Source organism: Arvicola amphibius, chromosome 1 (assembly GCF_903992535.2).
Source record: "Arvicola amphibius chromosome 1, mArvAmp1.2, whole genome shotgun sequence".
Lineage (NCBI taxonomy): Eukaryota > Metazoa > Chordata > Mammalia > Rodentia > Cricetidae > Arvicola > Arvicola amphibius.
This window is the reverse complement of record NC_052047.1, coordinates 61,512,151-61,533,526: the sequence shown is the minus strand read 5'-3', so window position 1 is coordinate 61,533,526 and position 21,376 is coordinate 61,512,151. Positions and strand designations below refer to the sequence as shown.

At 47.5% G+C, this 21,376-nt stretch overlaps 1 protein-coding gene across 1 annotated transcript in view; it reads right to left on the bottom strand.

Moving 5' to 3' along the window:
- Slc2a9 (solute carrier family 2 member 9) overlaps positions 1 to 21,376 on the bottom strand; it is a 138,669-nt gene that overhangs the window by 30,983 nt on the left and 86,310 nt on the right. Inside the window, exons 9-10 of the mRNA XM_038344433.1 lie at positions 13,164 to 13,265; positions 11,108 to 11,183 (exon numbers count right to left, since the gene is read on the bottom strand). Of these exons, the coding sequence (XP_038200361.1) occupies positions 11,108 to 11,183; positions 13,164 to 13,265 (178 nt within the window). The remainder of the gene's footprint in view (positions 1 to 11,107; positions 11,184 to 13,163; positions 13,266 to 21,376) is intronic.

Here is a 21,376-nt window from a genome sequence, read left to right as displayed (position 1 = left end):
AGCTCAGAAAAGGACTGGGATACAGATCTCCATCACTCGGGGTAGCTGCAGGATATCCGAGAGGAGGGTTGGCAATGATCCAGTGATGATCGTGGACCAGAAACCAGAGGCATTGAACCAGATCAATGACTCACCGCAATGAACAATTGCAAAGAAAGCTGATTGGGCAAAAGGGTCTACCATATGACACACCAAGGCTTCCAATGCTACCAGGACAAATGAAGAGGTGTTAAAGAGGAGGGAAATATGGAGCCAAGAATTTGTTGTTTGTTATTATTTGTTTGTTTGCTTATTTTGTTTTTGTTTGACTTTTTAATATTTTTTTGGGAGGATGCTGCAGGGGTGAGGGGAGGTGCGGAGGGAAAGGGAGGTGAGTAGAAATAGGGTGCATGATGTAAAATTCCCAAAAATTCAGTAAAAAAAATGTGAAATAACCAAAGAACAAACCCCAATCAATCAATCAATCCATCAATTAATCCATCAATCAATCCATCAATCATTCCAGCTTAGCCACTGGAACTTAGAGCTTTTTTTTTAGAAAGAAAACTGCTTGTGATTTCTTCTAAAGACAAGCCTTTCTGAAGAGAACTTGGCAGAAAATCACAAGGCACACAGCCGTGTATTCCTACTCAAGTTGCAGGCAGAAAGCTCGCTAATTAACTCTACCCATGGCTGTGGGGAAAGATAAGAAGGAAAATGGAGCAGCGAGAGACTCAAGGGAGAAAGGGGGTGGGATAAGGAGGGGGCGATAGGGTTCAGAGTCGGGTAAATTCTGGTTGTGCCCTGTCTTCATTGCATGTGGTGTGGACTAAGCAAGGCTCCTAGAGCTCACATCCTCATCAGAAGTTAGAATGAAAGTCCCCTTTGCAGAGGTGCTGTGGGCCTAGGGATGCATATGGCCATGCTCCTGGTGGAGCAGGAGCTCACCTGCAGGACGTTAATGGGAACCTTGAAAGCTCCCTGCTCTTCCTAGACAAGTGGAGCATGTGCTGTACCCTCACTGAGCAGCCTGCCCCATGCTTCCATCACACTGGATCGTGGAAATCTCTTATTCCCAAGGGCCATCTGCTCTGTGCCTATAGCTGCCTGAGTTGACAAAGTGCCTTCCTGCCATCACAGGGGCCAGATTAGTTTCCTGTGGCTGCTGTAACAAATGAAGACAAATGTGGTCACTTAATAAAACAGGAAGTTATCATCCCAGACCTGGATGCTGGGAGCCTGGGATTGGGCAGTGCCTTGTTCACGCCAAAGGCTCTGGGGGAGAATCTTCTCTGTGCATTTTGGAGCACTCCTTGGTGACTCCTGAACGTTTTTTGTTTCTCTGATGAGGCTATCACATCCCAAGAGCCTTAACTAACTGTTAGCAAAGGTCTTATTTCTAGGCAACATTGCATTCCAAAGGCCCAAGGAGACATAAGTCTTGGCAGATGTTATTCAATTTACCACAAGAGAGGAACACGTTGTGGTTGCAATATGAAGTGTCTTCTACCTCCAGAACTCATGTGTTGAATAGTTGGTCCCCAAATGGCAGTGCGTTCTCTCTCTCTCTCTCTCTCTCTCTCTCTCTCTCTCTCTCTCTCTCTCTCTCTCTCTCTCTCTCTCTGTGTGTGTGTGTGTGTGTGTAAACTTAATATAGGACCTCACTGGAGGATGTAGGTCTCACTCAGTGTGCCTTGAAGGTTATATACCTCGTCTCAGTCTTCCCCACCCCGCCCCACTTCCTGTTTGACCTGAGGTGAACAGCCTCTTTCTCCTCAGTCCTACGACTCTGCCCTTCCAGCCCACCAGGGTCCTGGCATTGAGGCAACTAAGCGCTGTGACGGGAAACCCTGAGCTAAACTTAATCTTTCCTCCTCCACGTCACTCATGTTGAGCATTTGGTCAGAGCGACTTAGCATCTGATTAAACAGAGCATGAGCCTGGCAGTAAGCTGACTCGAGCATCATCATCCGTGGGGATCCCAAGGCCCCAGACCTCCTAAGAGAGAGCAAGAAGTCATGCCTCTATGGTTGTCTGAGATGATGGAAGTAGGAAGTTTTAACAGCATGACTGGCACTGGCAGATCTGGTGACAGGGTCCGGGGGCTTCCAGATTCTGGGAAGTAGCTATGGCTGGGCTCATTGCTTAGCAACAGTGTGGAGGTACTATTCTTAGGCCATTGGGGCCTGAGGGTATTAGTAGTGTTCAGCCCTAAAGAGGGAACTCAGGGTGGCCATGTAACTAGAAAGCACTTCATCTGGTCACACCCCTTCTTCTCACAGAGAGGGAAACTGAGACCCAAAGAGAGTCAAGGCTTTGCCTAAGTCCCTGTAGAATCTGGTCCAGTTGCAACAAACTTGTAAGAGTTCAGAGACCATTGCTCTTGAGCCCACAGCCACAGGCCAGTAGGGACAGCAACTCTATGTCTTGGCTAGGGATTAGGGCTCAGGAGTAATCAGTGAAGGTTGCAGGGTCAGCTTGAGGTCAACTAACCCAAAGCCAAGGAATGCATTAGTGAAAGAAACCAGGGGTAGCATGTGAGTATTTCTTGGGAACCTCTGAGGGTCAAGCTCTTGTTTTCCAAACTGAGGAATCAAATACAAAAAAATGTGTGGGCAATGCAAATCCTGTTTCTTGTTACATATTTATCTCTGATAGACCACATAGTGTTGCAGAGAAAGGAACAATGAATTCTTATCATGTAGGAACCGTATCTGCCATCCATGCCTTCTCTCTCCCAAGTAACCTTTGACTACAGCAACGAAATGCAGCAGAAAGGGAAATGCAGAATTCCCTCTTAGAGGAGTAACCGCACACAGATGTGTAAAATCCCTGACATCTCTTCATTCTATGCCACAGGGTTCTGGACAAGAAAATGCTGAAAGCAAGTATGCTACATTCTGGAAAGCATTCATCTAGGCCTTCTGCCTTCTGATAGCGTGATCTTGACTTGTGAGGAACGTTCTTGTCAGCACAGGGCTTTGCTTTACCTACCACTCATGGATAGAGGGCTTCATCCTGGGGATCACAGTCATGTGCCAACGGACAAGACATTTATGGCTACAGCACTGCCATGTGTTCTCCCCAGTTCTCTGTCTTCCAAATATTCTTTTTTTTTTTTTGATTTTTCGAGACAGGGTTTCCCTGTAGTTTCTAGAGCCTGTCCTGGAACTAGCTCTTTTAGACCAGGCTGGCCTCGAACTCAGAGATCCGCCTGCCTCTGCCTCCCGAGTGCTGGGATTAAAGGTGTGCGCCACCACCGCCCGGCTTCTTCCAAATATTCTTAAATGACCCTTTTGAGGGGAGATCACCCGAATTAATATCCACCTACACATCAGCCTGAGCCATCATTGACAAGTTCTGTAACCTGCAACCCTAAGCAGAAAGGATATGATCTTGGATTATCTCACAAGACTGTATGAAGATAAAGTACATTATTTACCTGGAGGATCTGGAGAAATCCCATTCCACAAAAGACTTGTTGACTCTTAGTTCCTACATTATCATGTTCTGGTGTGGAATGTCCTGTATATGTGTTGCTATTATTGGCTAATAGAGCAGCTGCTTTCAGCCAATGGTTTAACAGAATAGAGCCAGGCTGGAAGAGATATAGAGAGAGTAAGCAGAGTTGGGGAGAAGTCATGTAGCCCCACTGGAGACAGACACGCCAGAACCTTTGCCACAGACACATGGCGATACACAGACTAATGGAGATGGGTTAGTTTAGGATTTAAGAGCTAGACAATAAGAAGATAGAGCTAATAGGCCAAGCAGTGATTTAAGTAATGCAGTTTCTGTGTGATTATTTCATGGTCTGGGCAGCCAGGAATGAACAAACAGCCTCCATCAACAATGTTCATTATGACCATTTTTCTCATATAGAATGGTCATGTTTTAAAGTTTTCTTCTATGTATGTGTGCTTAAAGATGTCCTCAAATGCTGTGTTGATGTCTACCTCTGGTACCTGTGACAGTGGCCCTGTTTGGAAGATGTATGTCATGCTGAGCCCATGGTGAAGTCAAGTGTAGCTTGTACCTGCTGACTGGTGTCCTTATGAGGATAAGAATTAGGAGTCATCATGGAGACCTGTCACAGTCCAGGAGTACTGAGGATAGTGGCGACCAGCATGGGGCATGGCAGGCCAGTGGGGACTTCTTTCCTACAGCCTTGTGGGGAGTGTGCCCCTGACTGCACCTCTACACCTAGGTCTATGACTTCTATTTCAGCCACCCAATTTGCGGTAAACTGTTCTGGCAGCCATGACAGTGGATACAACTACTTTGTACAAGGAGACAACAAGAGATTTGAACAGAAATAGAGCCACGAGGAAACCTGATGGTGTTTTAAAACTAAGAAGCATGGAGAGATGTTGAAGTCATGTGCTATGGTTTGTGTCTTGAGTGACCTTTAAAGATTCCAAGTCTTAAAGTCTTCATTCCTTTTGCTTTTTTGTTTTGTTTTGTTTGGGGTATTTTTTTTTTTGAGACAGGGTTTCTCTGTGTAGCTTTGGTGCCCATCCTAGAACTTGCTCTGTAGACCAGGCTGGCCTGGAACTCACAGAGATCCACCTTCATTTGCCTCCCAAGTGCTGGGATTAAAGACACGCGCTACCACCTCTCATCTAAACTCTTTATTCTTAATAGCACAAGGGAATGGTAGAAGCTTCAAGGTGGTGTTGCATGGCAGGTTCTCTGGCCAGGGAGGGGAGGCCCTTGGCTGGTAGTACAAATAGCTTTGCTCTGCCAGGTGCTCTTTTTGTGACACACTGCCTCATTCCAGGACCTATGCACCCAACCCATCATAGACCTATGGTGATTTGAATGCAAAATGCCTCCATAGACTTATAGGGAGTGGCCTTATTGGAGGTGTAGCCTTGTTGGAGGAAGTGTGCCACTAGGGTAGGCTTTGTGGTTTTAGAAGCTCAAGCCAGTCTCTCTCTCTCTCTCTCTCTCTCTCTCTCTCTCTCTCTCTCTCTCTCTCTCCTTGCTGTCTACTGAACCAAATATAGAACTCTCAACTCCTTCTCCAGCACCATGTCTGCCTGCATGCTGCCATGCTTCCTGCCATGATGATAATGAACTAAACCTCTGAACTGTAAGCCAGTCTCCAATTAGATGTTTTCCTTTATAAGCATTGTTGTGGTCATGATGTCTCTACACAGCAATACAACCCTAGCTAAGACAGACCAGAACCTCCCAAACTATGAGTCAAAATAACCTATTTCTGTTTTTAAGTTGGTTGTCTTAAGCAATGTGTTGAGTAATGACTACCATAGGTGGCAAATCTAGATCTCCCTAGGAAGAGAGTCTCAGCAAGGCATTGTCCAGCCATGGTGGCTGTGGGGTACCTCTTGAGTACATTAAGGTGGGCAAACATGCCCATAGTGGGGCAGTGCCAGTCCCTAGACAGACTCTCTGTATACTGGATATGTGTAGAGAGGTGCTGAGCAGGAAGAGGGACCTCCCTCCAAGCCCCTGTATGGTCATGGGCCTGAGGCCTGGACTGCCATTTCTAGAAGGGGGCTTCTATTAATAACACATGCTAGCGACTCCAGAGGTAAGCCTCACTTTGGTAGAAATTCATTGACACGTCCTTGGCAATGACAGCTAATTTTGTATTATGTGTGTATTATTTTATCTTTCATGAATCATGACCGCGTATTAGTTTGGTGTCAGGATGTGGCTTAGTTTATGATTCTAGTTGTATGAGTGTATACGTACCTGATTTTCTTTTTTTTTTTTTTTTTTTTTTTTTTTTTTTTTTTTTTTTTTTTTTTTTTTTGGTTTTTCGAGACAGGGTTTCTCTGCAGCTTTAGAGCCTGTCCTGGAGCTAGCTCTTGTAGACCAGACTGGTCTCGAACTCACAGAGATCCGCCTGCCTCTGCCTCCCGAGTGCTGGGATTAAAGGCGTGCGCCACCACCGCCCGGCTGTACCTGATTTTCTATCCAATAATTTCTACTTAGTCACAAAGACTAGAATTTAATTTCCCTGTCACTCTAATTTAGACATTATTTTCTCACTCCTTAGGGGACAGAGTCTCCCAATTTGAATTTCATCTAAACTGCTTAGTTCAGTTGTGAGGAGCCAAAACCCATGCATGGGAGTCTGTCTGTCTCTCTTTCCCTCCCTCTTTCTCCTTCTCTCTGCCCCTCTCTTGCTCTCTCTCTCTCTCTCTCCCTCCCTCCCCCAGTCTCTCATTTGTTTCTACATCTGCTCATTTTTCATCATGCAGGAATATCTGGAGCCATGCACACACTAGCCACTCTACAAGGAGACTCATATCTGTTGGCTCTTAACCTAGTGGTGGTGGAATCTATTGGCAGGGCCAGAGTTCTTGTTCTGCTCTTTAACCTAAAACGGAATGCTTAAGGCCATGTAGTTGCTGGTTGAATTTTAACCCAGGGTGGTTGAGGTCATAAACACAGCCTCCCATCTAACTACTATTTCATGGCAGAGGTCAGAGCGCAAGATCCTGGAGCCAACCTCACAGACTCACAGAGCAAGAAGGGATAATGTATGACTAGTGTTCAGATGAATCTAGAATACTAGTCACGAAGCACCCATTAGTCATGGCCTTCCCTTAGTCATTTCCCTTCCCTGGAAACCCCTTGAAAAATGGTTAATGCCTGGTTTGACTCCACAAGGGCTCCCAGGTCAGGAATAACACCCTTCCTCTCCCTTCTCTGTCGATATGATGAGGGCACAGCTAGTACTCTCTGTCTCCTGTTTCATTTACCTCTGTCCCTACATCCTTACTCTAGATGCTCCTATGGGCTCTGCGAGAGCTCGTTTGAGATGTTAGGACCTCTGTGGAACTCTGGCCTATGTAACTGGAGGGCTCCTGTTTCTGTCCTTCACCCACGCCTCAGGTCATGTTTCCCTGCAGGAAAGGCTGCACAGGGCCAGGGCATTATGACAAGTAGAGGGGACCCCTTTTCATACCAGATGTGTGCTAAGTAGGTACCTGGTACATTCTATTGGGCCACCTTTATCATCTGGAGTGCTCATCGTCATCCTAATTCCCACCCTCAAAGACCATCCTGCATCTGGGTACCTCTCTCCTCCCCGCTAAGCCCACATTCCCTTGCAGGTGTCAGACCCTCGTGACAGCCTTCAGACTGGAAATGAAGTGTCAAGATCTTTTGTCCTTCAAAGCAAGGCTTTCAACTGCCTAGTTTATGGGATTCTCTGAGCCACCTGTCCACTCTGGGCTGTGCACACACATAAAATACGTAGCAGGAAACTGCTGCCCTTGTGTTCTTTCATTCCCTCTGTCTAATTTTAATTCCCTGTCAGGTCTCCTTAAATTGATTGCCCAGGACAGAAGCTGTCTGGGGAAAACTATGGTGTTCCCTCCTCCTGGGAGGGTAATTCCAGACAGTCCCTGGCTTGCTGTCATTTCCTTATGGGGAGGCCACATGGGGGGGTGTCTCAGCCATTTATCCCTCAGCATCCTTATTACTCTCTGTCCTAGAGAGCTCCTCCTCGGCTGGGCTCTGCCCTGAAGGCTTCAGTAGGTGGAAAAGCACTCGCAGACTGGACTTCCCTGAGATAGGTAATCTCCCTGAGGCCTCGGGCTGGGCACTGTCACTGTGAGTTGATTGTGGTCCTAGAAGCAGCTCATCTGGTGGCTGAGATCATCGCTTGCTGCAGAAGCGTGGCTGCTGAGTGAACACAGGGTGTGGGGATGAAGGGTCAGGACTGAAAGCTTATCTGTACTTGGAGGGTGCAGGTGACCTCCCTGGAGGGGGCCCTGGGCACCAGTGTGGAGCTGAGTCACACCCTGAGATGTGAAAGCTCTCCCGTCAACACCAAGTGCTATGACTTTGGGGGGGGGGTGTCTGAATTTAAAAGCCCAAGGCCAGTCCCTGACTTCTGAGTGGGGAGGATGCCTGAAGCAGAAACCCATGGAAGCTATGAAAACCAGCATTCTGCAGAGTCACCTCCAGCTGAGAGGGTCTGTCAGAGGGACAGGGTGACAGAACTGGGTCTTGTGTAGGTGCGTGCAGGGTAGATTTATGAAGATGGAGGTTAACCTCATCCTGGGAAGAAGGAAGTGGAAACCCCCTCCTCATATCCAGAATCCTCTGTGTGGGCCTCTTTTCTTCTGAGTAATTAAAAATATATTACATTTATTGATGCACATGTGGGTGCATATGTGGAGGTCAGAGGACAATTTGTGGGGGTTGGTTCTCTCCTTCTACCCATGCGGGTCCCAGGAACCTAACTCACATCCTTAGGCTTGGTGGTAACATCTTTAGCCACTGAGCCCCCTAAGAAGTTGTTAACCTTGTAGGCCATCTTAGAATGGACCTAATTCTACTCTAGTTTTAGCAAACAGCTAATGCCCATCAGCCATGTCTGTATCATGGGTCTTAGGACAAGATGGTGAGGTCCAAACCCAGCTCTGTGATGCAGGCACCAATCTGAACCACTTTCCTTTCAGTCTGTAAACTGAGGATAAGACTAGTTTGGAAGGAAAGAATTTGGTGGCTCACCTCTAACCCGTTTCCTGTTCCTGGGATAGGAAGAGTGAAACCAAGAGGAAAACAATGACCTTGTCATTTCTCTCCTCAACAGGCCAATCCCACCTCAGGATGGTACTGATGAGCAGGAAGGCAGGAGAGCATCCTGTAGGTTCAGTGCTGATAGTGGGAGGCCCCTGGGCTAGTATCAGTAGGTATCCCAGGGCCGGCCCACAGGTGAGGTCAGGGGCAGGTCTTGGTCATCAGCGGTAGGAGAGCATGGAGGTCTTTGTGCTCACAGATAACCGCTAGGGAAACCAGGAATGTTAAACAGGAGGGGTTGTCTCTTCAGAGGGAGAGATGTATAACCTGTTTTCTGCTCAGAAGGCTGGGAAGGGAGGTGATTAACAGCCTGCTGACCTCAGTACTGTCTGTATGGCCAGGCCTCATGGGTTCCCACAGATTTTAATGTTTATTTCAGTCACCAAACACTTACCATGAAGATTGTTTACCATAAGCCTGTTGTCTCAGTTTATCTACATAATCTATAGAACCTATCTTTATGGAAGATGTCACTTGTACTTTACAAGAGTTTTGATGTAAATCATAGGATTGTGTTAATCATCACCAAGAAACGTTTATCCAAATTGTGCTGTGCTTAAATATGCCTGAAATAAACCACTCGGTGTCAGACTCTTGAAGTTTAAGCAAACACTGGTTACTGAGTCCTGCTGAATGGGACTTCCTTCTTGCCTTATTTGCGTTGACACTCTGCTGGGCGTGGTGCTTGCAGAGACCCCACAGTCAATGTGAAACGAAGTGACGTCCTGTGTAAGGGACTGGACAACAGCTGCCTGTCCCTCCTGAAGACCTCATGTGCTACGTGTGGACCCAGGAGCATCCTCAGATGGCAGGGAAAGGCTGGGCAGCTGTCTTGATGTACTATTATATTCCCACCGTATTTTTGTGAGTCAAATCATTTAGACATGGGGCCTTGCACACAGTATGCTCTCTGTAGATGCTGCTGTCCTCACCTCAAATCTGCAGGTTGCTACGGCTTGTACTGGTGTTTATCCTCCTGGCCGTTCACTGCCCTGCCTGGTAGGTACCTATTAGGGTTTCTATTGTTGTGATAAAACACCATGATCAAAAGCAACTTGGGGAGGATAGTATTAATTTCCACTTACAGATCTAAGGTCACATTCTATCACTGAGAGAAGTGAGGACAGGAACCTGGAGGTAGGAGCTGATGCAGAGACCATGGAGGAGTGCTGCTTACTGGCTTGTTCCTCATGGCTTGATCAGCCTGCTTCCTTATAGCACCCAAGACCAGCAGCCTACAGGAGGTAATACCCACAGTGGAATGGGTTCTCCCACATCAATTATCAATCAAGAAAATGCACCACGGGCTTATCCACAGGTCAATGTGGTTGAGGGCATTTTCTCAATTGAGATCCCCTCTTCCAAAATGACTCTACTTGTGTCAAGTGGACATGAATCTAGCCTGCACAATGCCTCCCTTGTCCTCCAGCCATTCTGAACACCCCGCCTTCATGGTGTGGGTATATGTGCATGTGCTGGTGTGCCCAGTGTTGCCCTGACCACTTCATGGCCCCCTCTGCCATCTTATCACAGTTACCTGATACTTGGGATGGGGACAAAAACTTTCCATCCAACAGTCACAAATAGGCACCAACACGGTGGTTGAAAGTAAGCAACTCTAGATGAGACAGAAGTGTAATTCTGTTTGTTTTGCTAGAAATCTAACAGGCAGGTGTCACATGACTGATTTATGAGATCCTGGGGTCACCTTGTACACCAGGCAATATATGACTGACTGAGCCCCGGCCCCACAATTTTGTCTTTCCATCAACACAGAGAAAAAGCAAAGCAAGGCTGTGAACATTCTCTTGGGGAGAGAGTGTGCAACCGTGTTGGATGGTGCCTTACCTCTCAGCACCAGTCTGAGGGAGGCTCTAGTTGGACACGGTCACAAGGCCAGGAAAATGGCAAGGCTTTCAAGAACACTCCATCTTACAGAATGGAAACTGAGGCACAACAAGATGAAAAAACTTTCCCAGTTGATGCCCTGCTAGGAAATGGTAGAACTGGGTTCACTGAGGTTCTGCCCAATCCTGGCTACAGTTAGCAGGCACTGTGCAATGTGGTGGATAGGGGCTGGGTCTGCAGCTGGGGAGTTCCCCTGCTACCAGGTGACAGTGACCTTCCTTAGACTGCCAGGAAGCCCGTGGGAGTTTACTCTCAAGCTCTTCCAGTGCAGCTGACCAGCAGTGACTCATGCATCTTAGGCACCATCATCAGTGAGCTTCCCCAGTTCCCTGCACCTTCTCCAAGTCACAGGTGTACCTTGATTATCTTTGACTCCTCACAAGTCAGTCCTAAGCCTGGCACACAGCAAGCACCCCAAGTTCATCATTATTGGTCTCTTGGCCATTGCCATCGGCAGGTGTGTCGGTTAGTATGCATCTGCCCCTTGTGGGCAGAATGAAGGCAGCTTACTGCACTTTAGTAAAGTCTAAAGCTGGGGTACGCCCTTTACCCCACCATTTCTCTTCCTGAGCCCTAAGTTCTCCACCAGCAAAGGAGATATCTGAGCCCCACCCAATCCCCAGGCCAGGAGCAACGCAAGAGGGTGTCCTACCTGGGCCGCTGCAGAATGAGGCGATGACGGCCAGGATGCACACAATGCTTAGGTAAGGGACCCAGGGGGCTCTGTCCTGCAGGAGAAGGTAAATGTGAACCGGCTAGCAACAGCAAGATGTCCAGGGACCTGCATTTTTCCTGACTGCCTGTGTGATGGGCCATTTCATATCCCTAAGCCTCAGTTGCTGCAAATGGCAACCATCAGCCATTCTATCCTCTGATTTCCCAGATGTTGGATGCAAAGAGACGATGCCTGCAGAATCCCACAGGCCCCAGTATGCAGGAAATGGTAAGGAAATATACAAGTAACAGCGACTGAATGCTTTGTTCTAAGCAAAGCATAGGGGGAAATGTTCGGGTATTGCCACATTGAAATTCTGCCTGTTGTCATCCTTACTGTGTAAAGCACTGGGTTTACACTCCTGCCTTCCCATGAGTGTGCAGAGCTAACTTGCTCATGGAACATCCAGAGAATCTGTTGCTCACCTACAGGCAGGTGTTGAGGGAACTCTGAGGCCCTGTTGGGTGGGACTTAGATTAGGGAGATGCCTGAGGCAGAAGAAAGATAGACACCAGAGCAGCTTCCTCTCCCTCTCTCAGAACCTCAGAGGGCCAAGGACACTACATAGCCACCCAGTCCAGGACGACTGTATGTCTGGATATGGGGAAATACTGGCTTTCACAGCACACTGTCCCCCAAGGAGGAACCAGCTCAGCACCACCTCTGAGGGACAGGCTTCTGACGTCACCACACTACTCTTGCCTCGTTCTGGGACTGTTTGGAATGTTAGGATATCTGACTGATGACCACGATGCTCAACTTTCAATGTTAAAATTTATTCCTAAAAATAATATCAAGACTTATCAGCTCAGTCAGTGCTTGATGAATGCAGGTTGCTCTGAGCAGGGGAGGGAGCAGAAGGGACAGATGTGGGGCTGGTAATCGAGACCCTGGGGTCCAATCCCACCTCTGCCATCATTCCGCTGCAAAACTCTGGTCACTTGTTTTTATGATTTGGACTTTCCCTACATAAAAGGAAGTAGTCTGGGGCTGGAAAGAAGGCTCAGCGGTTAAGGGTACTTGCTGCTCTTGCAGAGGACCCAGGTTTGTTTCCAGCACCTACCTAGTGACTCACAACCATATTTAACTCCAGTTTTAGGGGATCTGATGCCCTCTCTGGCCACATTGGGCACCATTTACACATGTGGCACACAGACATACATGCAGGGGAAAACACCCATATGCATAAAAGAAGATAGTAAGTTTTTAAAAAGAGACATCCTGAATTTCGTTCAGATAGTGGATATTATTATTCTTCCACATAAATACCCATGCATGCTCCTGGATTGCCCACTCCACCATCCATGCATGCTCCTGGATCACCTACCCTACGGGCCCATGCACACTCCTGGATTGCCCACTCCACCACCCATGCATGCTCCTGGATACCCATTCCACCACCCATGCATGCTCCTGGATTGCCCACTTCACCACCCATGCATGCTTCTGGATCCCCCTCTCCACAGGCTGTCCATCAATCCTCACAGCATCCCAGGCTAAGAGGACAACTTGCCCTTGTAGAGCTAAGGCCCAAGAGGAACCAGCAGAGTGGTAAGTGGAAAAGCCAGGATTCCGGGTCAAGGAAGTCAGGTGACAGGGAGGTCACTGAGAAGTCACCTGACAGGCAGTGCCCAGCTCCCCTTGCAGGGAGGTGATTACTGGAGGGATACCTTAGGGGCATCTAACATAATCCCCACCACCACCACTCCAAAGATAGGTAAATTGAGGCTCAGGGAAGGGAGATATCCTGCTCACTACAACACAGCTCATCTGCAGAATTGGCAGGGACAGAAGTTGGGTTTCTTGTCTCCAAGTTCCAGGACCCATCACCAGTGCCACCCAGTATACTGAAAAGGAAGCTCCTTGGGAGAGACGCCTTACAGGAGGGATCTGTTGAGAGGATGAGCCCACAAGCCAAAGGCTCCAAAGTGATGAAGCCAGAACCAGATTCCTGATGATTCTCCCCGAAAGAGTGACAGGCACAATGTCTTACCTGCAGGGTCAGTGCCACAGTGAGGGTCCCAAAGAAGAGAGCCATCAATCCAAAGCCGCCAATGAGGAGAGGTCTCCGCCCTAGGCGCTCGATGACCAGGCCCTAGTGTGTGAGAGAGAAAGAAGTAGGGGACACACTTATTTCATGTTGAACCCAATAACAAGGGACCATAGTCCTGGGAACTGAGGGTGGAAGGCCATGGAAGGCCTTGGAAGGCCTTGAAAGGCTGGTTTCACACAGAGGGTGTGATCCAGGAGGACCTTCTACTGGTGCAGCTTTGGAAGTGTCCTTGGTCTCCTCCCACTGGCGCTTCTGTCTGTCACCAAGGTGGGTAAAGACAATGACCCTATTATAATGACCATAGGCCTCTGCCAGAGTCAGGCAGACTTGGACTGATACCCTGGCTCTACCATTCTGTAGCCGTGTGGACTTGCGCTTGTGATTTCAGGTCCTAAAGTCTGTGGCAGGAACAGGAACACCATTACCTCACCCGCCCCACTCCAAGGCATCTAAGAGGCTGAATGGGTTAAATAAGGTACTGCCTGCTGTTTACATTGGGTAACTTCCCTTCCCCACCCCCACTGTTTCATAAGGAAAGAACACCAAGGGTCAGAGAGATGAAATAACGTGGAAGAGGTCACGCAGCAGGAAGTGAGAAGGCCGGGAACTGGGCCCAAGGTGTTGTCAAGACTCACAGTTGAGCTAGTCAGGGAGAGGGTCAGCTCGGGCAAAGGCTTGAAGGTGGACAGATTTCAATTGAGGGCGCCACCTCCTCTCCCGCTCTCATGGTCTTTTTTCTAGTATTCCCCACCCCTACCCCCGACACGCACACACACACGCACGCACGCACGCACACCTCCATGTCTGTAGTATTTGTTTTCTGAGTCTGGCTTATTTTGTTTGAAACAAATATCTAAAGTTCCAACGACTTTCCTGCAAATGTCATGATTTCCATTTTCTTTATGGCTGAACAATACTCCATTGTGTAAATGCACCACATTTTCTTCCTCCATTCATCTGTTAGAAATGTTCCATTTCCTGGCTACGGTGAATGGAACAGCGAGGAGCATGGGGTAAGCAGGTATCTACGGTAGACAAGCTTAGAGTCCTTGGAGGAAGGGGACTTGAAGTGGGTGTGAGAGAGAAAGGGGGTAGCAGGGTTCCTGTGACAGGGAAGCAAAAGGGGGTTCAGAGAGGGTGAGAACCAACAGTGCCACAATAAAACCCACACTAAGTTAAGACACCAAAGTGGTGACAATGTGGAGGATCATGAAGACAGAGCATGTGGCCTCCTGCCTGGTAGCTTCAGGTGATAAGAAGAGAGACAAGGCCCAGAAACCTTGGGGTCTTTGCCGTCCAGTTTCACAGCAGGGAGTCTGCGTCCTGATTCCCAGGGGCCAGGTGACCGGAAGCTGTCTGGGAGGTGGGCCTTCTCCCCAGATGAATAGGGGCTGTAGTCTTAGCATATAGTGTGGCCAAGTCACCCGTGCATGACATCGCCCGGACAGAAGAGGCCTTTAGCGCACAGTCAGGGACTGGCGGCGGGTGAGAACACCCTGACCGGTTGGAAGGGCTTTTCCCTGCAGCCCCAGGCCTTCCATTCTTCACCTCCTGGGAACCTGACCCAAGAGAATAGGGCAACACAGCTGTCCAGAGGTGAAGGGGCTTGAAGATGGGCTGACCTGGGCTCAAGTCTGCCTTCTCAGCCTTGCTTGCATGAGGGACAGATGACTAAGTGACTGCGCTTCTCTGAGCCTGAGTCCCCCCACCTGGGAAGTGTATCTCTGCAGGGTAGCCAGGATGTGAGAGGAAAGGCATGCTGGGCCTGAACTCAACTCAGGAGCAGCAGGGCCTGCCCAGCACAGCAGAAACTGCAGCGTGACTGTTGGTCTGAGAAAGGCCTAGGTGGCTGCTCTCACTCCTGCCTCTAAGTGGCTGTGGCCTTGAACATGGAGCCCTTTCGGGACTTCTTTTTGTGCAGCCATGGAATTTAATCTAGGAGACAGGAGCGGGGTCATTTCTGAGCCCCTCCCCCCCCCCCCGTTCTAGGCACTTCACTGAGCACATTTCAAGTACTAATCATTTAATCCCCACAAATACCCCCCAAGAAATGGGCCTTGTTTGTTTCCTTACACAGGTGAAAACAAAACAAACAAACAAACAAATAAAAGGAGTCAAGAGACTCTGGGACTGGTCCAAGGCACTTGGCTGATAAGGGCTGAAGCAAGGATGCCTGCAGAATCTTTTCTGGTTCTGAAGGTATTACGTTTCCCAAAGTGGAAACAGGCAGAGCCCCCAGTTTGCCACAGCGCACTGCCCCATCTTCATGTCCGTCCTGTCGTTGAACACACAGAGCACAGAGCCCTCCTTCCTCCCTGCCCTCCCCAGAAATCCTCACATCACTCCATTTCTCCAGAATCCAGAAGCACCCCCTGGCTGCCGTGGGGCCCTTTCTGCTGATGGAGTGAGCAAGGCAGATATTCAGTGTGCTTGGGAGGGCAGTGAAGATGGAGAGGGGAGGGGTAGTGAACTCACTCTGTGGGAGATGTGGAGGGGTGTGCGGGCCAGGGACGGTCATGAAAGAAGAAAGAGCAGAACTTTGTAGGGAAAGAAGGTGGAGAGAGGCAATAAGAAGAGGTAAAAATAAATAAATAAAGGAGAGGGAGACAGAAGGAGTGGGGAGGGAGGGGAAAAAGAGAGTTCCTAGACTTTCAAAAGCTGGACCCCCATTAAAGAGGAGGCATTAAGAGGGTCACGGTCCTGAGCATCAGGAATAGCGAGCAGGGTCCCAGTGACAAGAGAAAGTCAGAAACACCGGGGTCAGAGGCCCAGAACAGTCCTGGATGCACCGCCAGGCCACAGAGTGAACTAGCAGAAAGGACACAGAAGTGGATGCGTGCGCCTCCACTTCAGCTAGCTTCTGAAACTTGGATGCTTCCTCCTCACCAGGACTCCGTCTATAAGACCACCATGACCTAAGCTGTGAAGTAAATACCAGAGCATCTGAATAGTAAATGTCTAGGAAGAAAATATTTTCCGTTAGTTTTGAATAGGTTTGGAAATCCTCAGCATATAGTTTTAAAATCAATAAAGGTAAGACTAGAAAAAAGAGTTACTGTATAAACAGCAATTCTGCCTGCTGATCCCCAGGTCTGTGTGTGCGCGTACATGCGTGCATGTGTGTGTGTGTGTGTGTGTGTGTGTGTGTGTGTGCATGCGTGCATGCAGGCTTGCCTGTTGAGGTCAGCAAACCACCCTGGGTCATTCCTTAGGTGTTGCCCACCTTTTTTTTCTAAATGTGAGACAGGCTCCCTGCTCTGCTGGGGGCTAACTGGTTATTTTAGGCTGGCTACTCATGAATCCCCAGCGATCTATGTCCGGGCCTCCCAGCACTGGGATTCTAAGCTTGAACCTAACTCCTTTTTATCTGGGTTCTGGGGAATGAACTTGGATCTTCAGACTTGCACAGGAATCTCTTTACCAAGTGATCTATTTCCCTGGCTCCCTAGCGTTTCCTTTGTCCTATTGCAAGTCATTTCCAGCACCCAGCCTAGCAAATCTCTACAACCATTGGAAATGTCACTAAATTCTAATGTATCAAAGCCGCTCCTGTGACTAATCCTGAGAGGTTCAAGGCGAACAGAAGCTGAGAGCTGGAGGAAAGGGGACTTTGTCTCCTCAGTATCTCAGAGGAGCTGAGCTAGAGTCCCTGGTGACACTTATATCAGCACAGAGGTTGCCAGGGACAAGCTTTGGAATCACATAAGGGACCAGGTCACCGTGGGATCTGCATATTACATTGTTGTACTGATTCTGACACGTGTAATAGCTGTGCTGAGGTTAGCGTGTCACGGTTAGACATCAGCGTGTCACACTGAGTCTCTGGGGTTACAGTGGGCTGAGCCTGCCTTGTACTGTGATCCCAGGATTAAGATGTGTTGCCCTCAGATGTGGCAATATGTTACATTCCACACAGAGATGAACATGTGCTGTTTATTGATATTCATGTTTTCTAACATCACGAAGTGCAGGGCCCTGGGCTAGAGTGTAAGGGAAGCTTCCTCAAGTGAGCCAACCACAGGGTCAACATTTGAAAGCGTGCCCTCAAATGCAAGCTAGCTGAGGAGCGATATTTACCCTATGACATCAATATTCGGGGTCTTTTGGAGAGGGAGACATGCTTTCCCCAGGTCATTGCAGAAGCAGGAAGTCGAGCCAGCCTGAAGCTGGGACACGCTCCTTGCATGGGAAATGACAGAACTCAGGAGGTCTAGGAAGGCCCTGAGGAGCTTTCAGAGAGCCTGGAGTGAGGAAACAGACCCTCTACCACCAGTCCTGCCAGGCCAGGTCACCAGTGTGATCTCGTCTCCAAGCCCGACAGAAGCTCAGCCTGTCTGAGGGAATTAGAGTGGCTGAATGTTCCTACTCCAGACTAAAGCTGCCAGGGAAGACACTAACTCAAGATGAACAGCTGCTCTTCAGGGTTACTGATGTCAGCTAGGAACCAACTACCAGGCTTCTGGTGCTCTGAGAAGACCCTCTGGGGATCCTGAGTGGTAAGAGCCCCTCTGCAATCACTGTCTCTCCCACAGATCACCTTTCCATTTGCTCAGCAATATCTTTTCAATAGTCACAGTTTTAAATTCTCATGAAATCCAATTTAATAATTGTGCATCTAATCTAAGAAATTTCTTCCTATCCCTGTTTTGTAAAAAGTTCTGCTATGTGCCCTTCCTGGTGTATTAAATTGCTTTTCTTTGATCTTCAGATGCATACTGCATTTCAAGATGATTTTTTTGTACATATTGTGACAAGAGTTCCTGGTGGATGCATACATGGTGCAGGTGAGGGTCAATACTCTAGTAGCCTGTTCCACAATTTGATCCTTCAAGCTCCCCAACCCTGCCAGTAACCTCTCACCCCTGATCTATAAGCAAGCCCCCAAACTCACTGGTTCCCTGGGATGAATTTTGGTTGTTGGGGCTTTATAAGGATGGGGTAGATATTATTTACATCTCCCCAGAGAAATAATTCTTCCCATATTTGTCAAATGCCACTTTGATCCCGACTCTTTGTGCAACTTTATCCCCACATAGCCATGCCCAACTGCCTGGTCTACACAGCCCTGACTCTGGAAGTCTGGGAACAGGGAACAAGACAGTGCGGGCTGAGCTCCCACAGGGAAGTCCAGGCAGATGGACGTTTGCTTGGAGATTTCTATTTAAATGACAAATGTGTGTAAGACCCATTCATGTGTCTACAGCAGAAGTATGAGGGACAAGGCATCAGCTCTGCACTAATGTCCTTCCCAAGGGATGGGGTGGATGGGGTGGTGTGAGGCATGGTCCCTAAGAGGAATATACTAAAACAGGCTGAGGACATTTCAACCAAAATGCAAAAGCATTTTGGACCCAACCAGGATATTAACCCCATGGCACGTCCCAGCAGCTTCTGGGGCACTAGGTGCAACATTCCTCAAGCATGTCAGGCAGGCAAGAGTCAGAAGCCTGGGAATCAGAATTGGGAAGACTCAGTCCTGGATGGGCAGAGTGCAGAGTGGCTTCTAAGATCAAAATCTTGCCTTCGTGCAGAGATGAACTCTCACAGGGCAAGGCGGATGCTGAAACAGTCAGATCTGCAGGAGCTAAGCCCCTTGTTTAGTTCTAACTCTCAGAACCGTCCAGCTCAGAGGCGGTTGCTAAGCAGCTGCTCAGAAAGTGGGGCGGGGCCAAGACAGATGGCTGGTTCTGTTTTACCTGATGGGTGTCTTCTCTGCTGAGTTTTTCTACACTTTGTTCTGTGATCTAGGTCTCTGTCTCAAACAAGCAATAGTGGTTGCATCCGTTTCCAGCAATAATAGTGTGTTACAGACAGAAGGGCTCAGACAGCAGGGCTGTTCCTCATCTGTCTCAGCCGCAACTCTAAGATCAAGATCCTGGCAGAGTCTTACTCCCGGTGAGGGTGCAGGGGAGGCTCTTCCTGAGCCCCACCCCTACCTTCTGAGGATCAGTCCCAGCCCCACCCCTGCCTTCTGAGATCTGTTGTGACCTTTGACCTTCTTCTGCATTTTATGTCCTTGTTTTTTTTTTTTTTTTTTTTTGCATCAAGACTCCAATATTTATGTGGTGGTCTCCCTGTATGTCTGTGTCCAAAATATCTTTTTTTTTTGTAAAGACATAATGAATTTGTGGGCTCAAGCCACTCCAGTCTAACCCAATCCTAGCTTAACTAGCAACACCTGCAATAACCTGTCTTCAGATGAGGTGACATTGGGAGGGACTGGGGATTTTGTCACATGAATATTATGGAGTCATGTCACAAGTGACAGGCTACTGAGTCTCCATTGAGATTAGTGTGTCCCCTGCAACACCTGTTAAGATGACCGGTTAACACCACTTACTCCCTAAGAAGAAAGTGGGGGTCAGAAAAACTGGACGTCTGTCCTCAAAGTTACCCAGGTTGTAACCAGCAACAGGGCCGGGAGACCAGTGAGCCCAAATAAGCCCTGTTACCCTGGCCTTTACGCTCTGCATACATTAGATCTGGAATCTCACACCATGACCGCAGAGACCACAGAGAACACAGACCATGACGCTGAAATGGCAGGACCCCTGGGAAGTTCGGAAATCCTTACAGATTTGTGTGTAGTTCAACACAGCATAGTCCCAAGCTGTGCTACCACAAACAAGACCACATTGCAGTGGATTGTGAGCCCGACTTTTTTTTTAAGTTTATTACGTTCAAATTTCCACAATTGGTTAGTTCATTAGTTGTGTTAAACTTTATATTTAGGTGACATAATTGTTGTCCAGTCTGTGATATATTAAATTGGAACATCAAAAACAAAATGACAAAAATGTTCCCTAGAGTAATATTAGAATATTCGAGAAGAGCAGAAGTAATAAAGAGGGGGAAAAAGCTGTCTGTTAAAGGATTAATGTATGCCACTCTGGAAATGAGTAGGATATTAGAATTTACTATGTAGCCTCTAGTTGCCATTAGCAGACAAGTCCGGTTATATTGACTTGTAATATTGTCTCACAGTCTCTGTTGACATTGCTACCTGTTCTATAGCATCTGATATCTTAATTGCCCACATATTTGACTAGTTAGAACATCTCAACAATGCATATTTGAGCAATGAGTCAGAAGCAAATCAACTAGTGATGTCCAGCAGATTTTCCCGCTTTCCTCCACTTTAGCTACTCTCACAGGACAGAAGTGGACAGACAGAATTGTAGACATTTGGCATAAATTCAGATGGACTATTCATATGTTCAGGACCATGATAAATTTCCCTGGTCAGCTGCAAAAATATGAACATTAGAGGAAGGGGCATGAATTAGATACTAAGTTTATAGTAGAGAAGTCTTATTATGTAAACAATTAGGAAAATGATGCTTTTTTGTTTGAAATTGGTCACCCTGTCTCTGTTCACAGAAATCAACAAGACCCCAAGATTAATATGTACAACTTAATATGTTAATTACTCATTTCTCAAAATGCAGCCTGCATGTATTAGTGAATATAGAGGTTCAGTTGTGAATTTAGAAGAAAGTAGCGAACTTATAGGATATTGTACCTATATGGTTTTTTATAAACTAGTATCCACAGATAGTTTTGAAGTATCTAAAAAATGTTTTAATATGAAAAATGTCAACCAGTTATATTTTTAATAACAATACTACATGCTTCTAACTTATGCTAATCAAGTATTTCATTTTAGTCCATACCTGTCATTGAATGCCTGCTAGAAATGAGGCAATAAATATTCATATTGTTCATAGGAAAACCACATAGTTAAGAAATAGAAGGAGAAGAAATCTGATGTTTACATTTCTCTATGAAGTGAGCTTCAGTCAAAATAGCTAGAGAATAGTAGCAGATAGCAAGACAAGCATTCAAACATATTAGATATTATGAGACCTGGAGAAAGAGAGTACTATGTTATATAACTGAGCCCGACTTTTAAAAGCAGAGTCCCTGCCTCTTACCAGAGGCCAAGCTGGCTCCCCATGACTCTGGGTCCATGCAATCTTAGCTCCCTACTCTCCTGCCCACACCACAGTGGATGAGCATTCTCATGGGTGAATGACACTCCCTGGAAGTTCACTCATCTGAACAACACAGCTGAAGCCCAAAGAACCAGCCTGGAAAAGCCAGCTGTTCTGCAAGATGGCAATTTTTTACAGCCACCAAGCTGAGGGATGGCC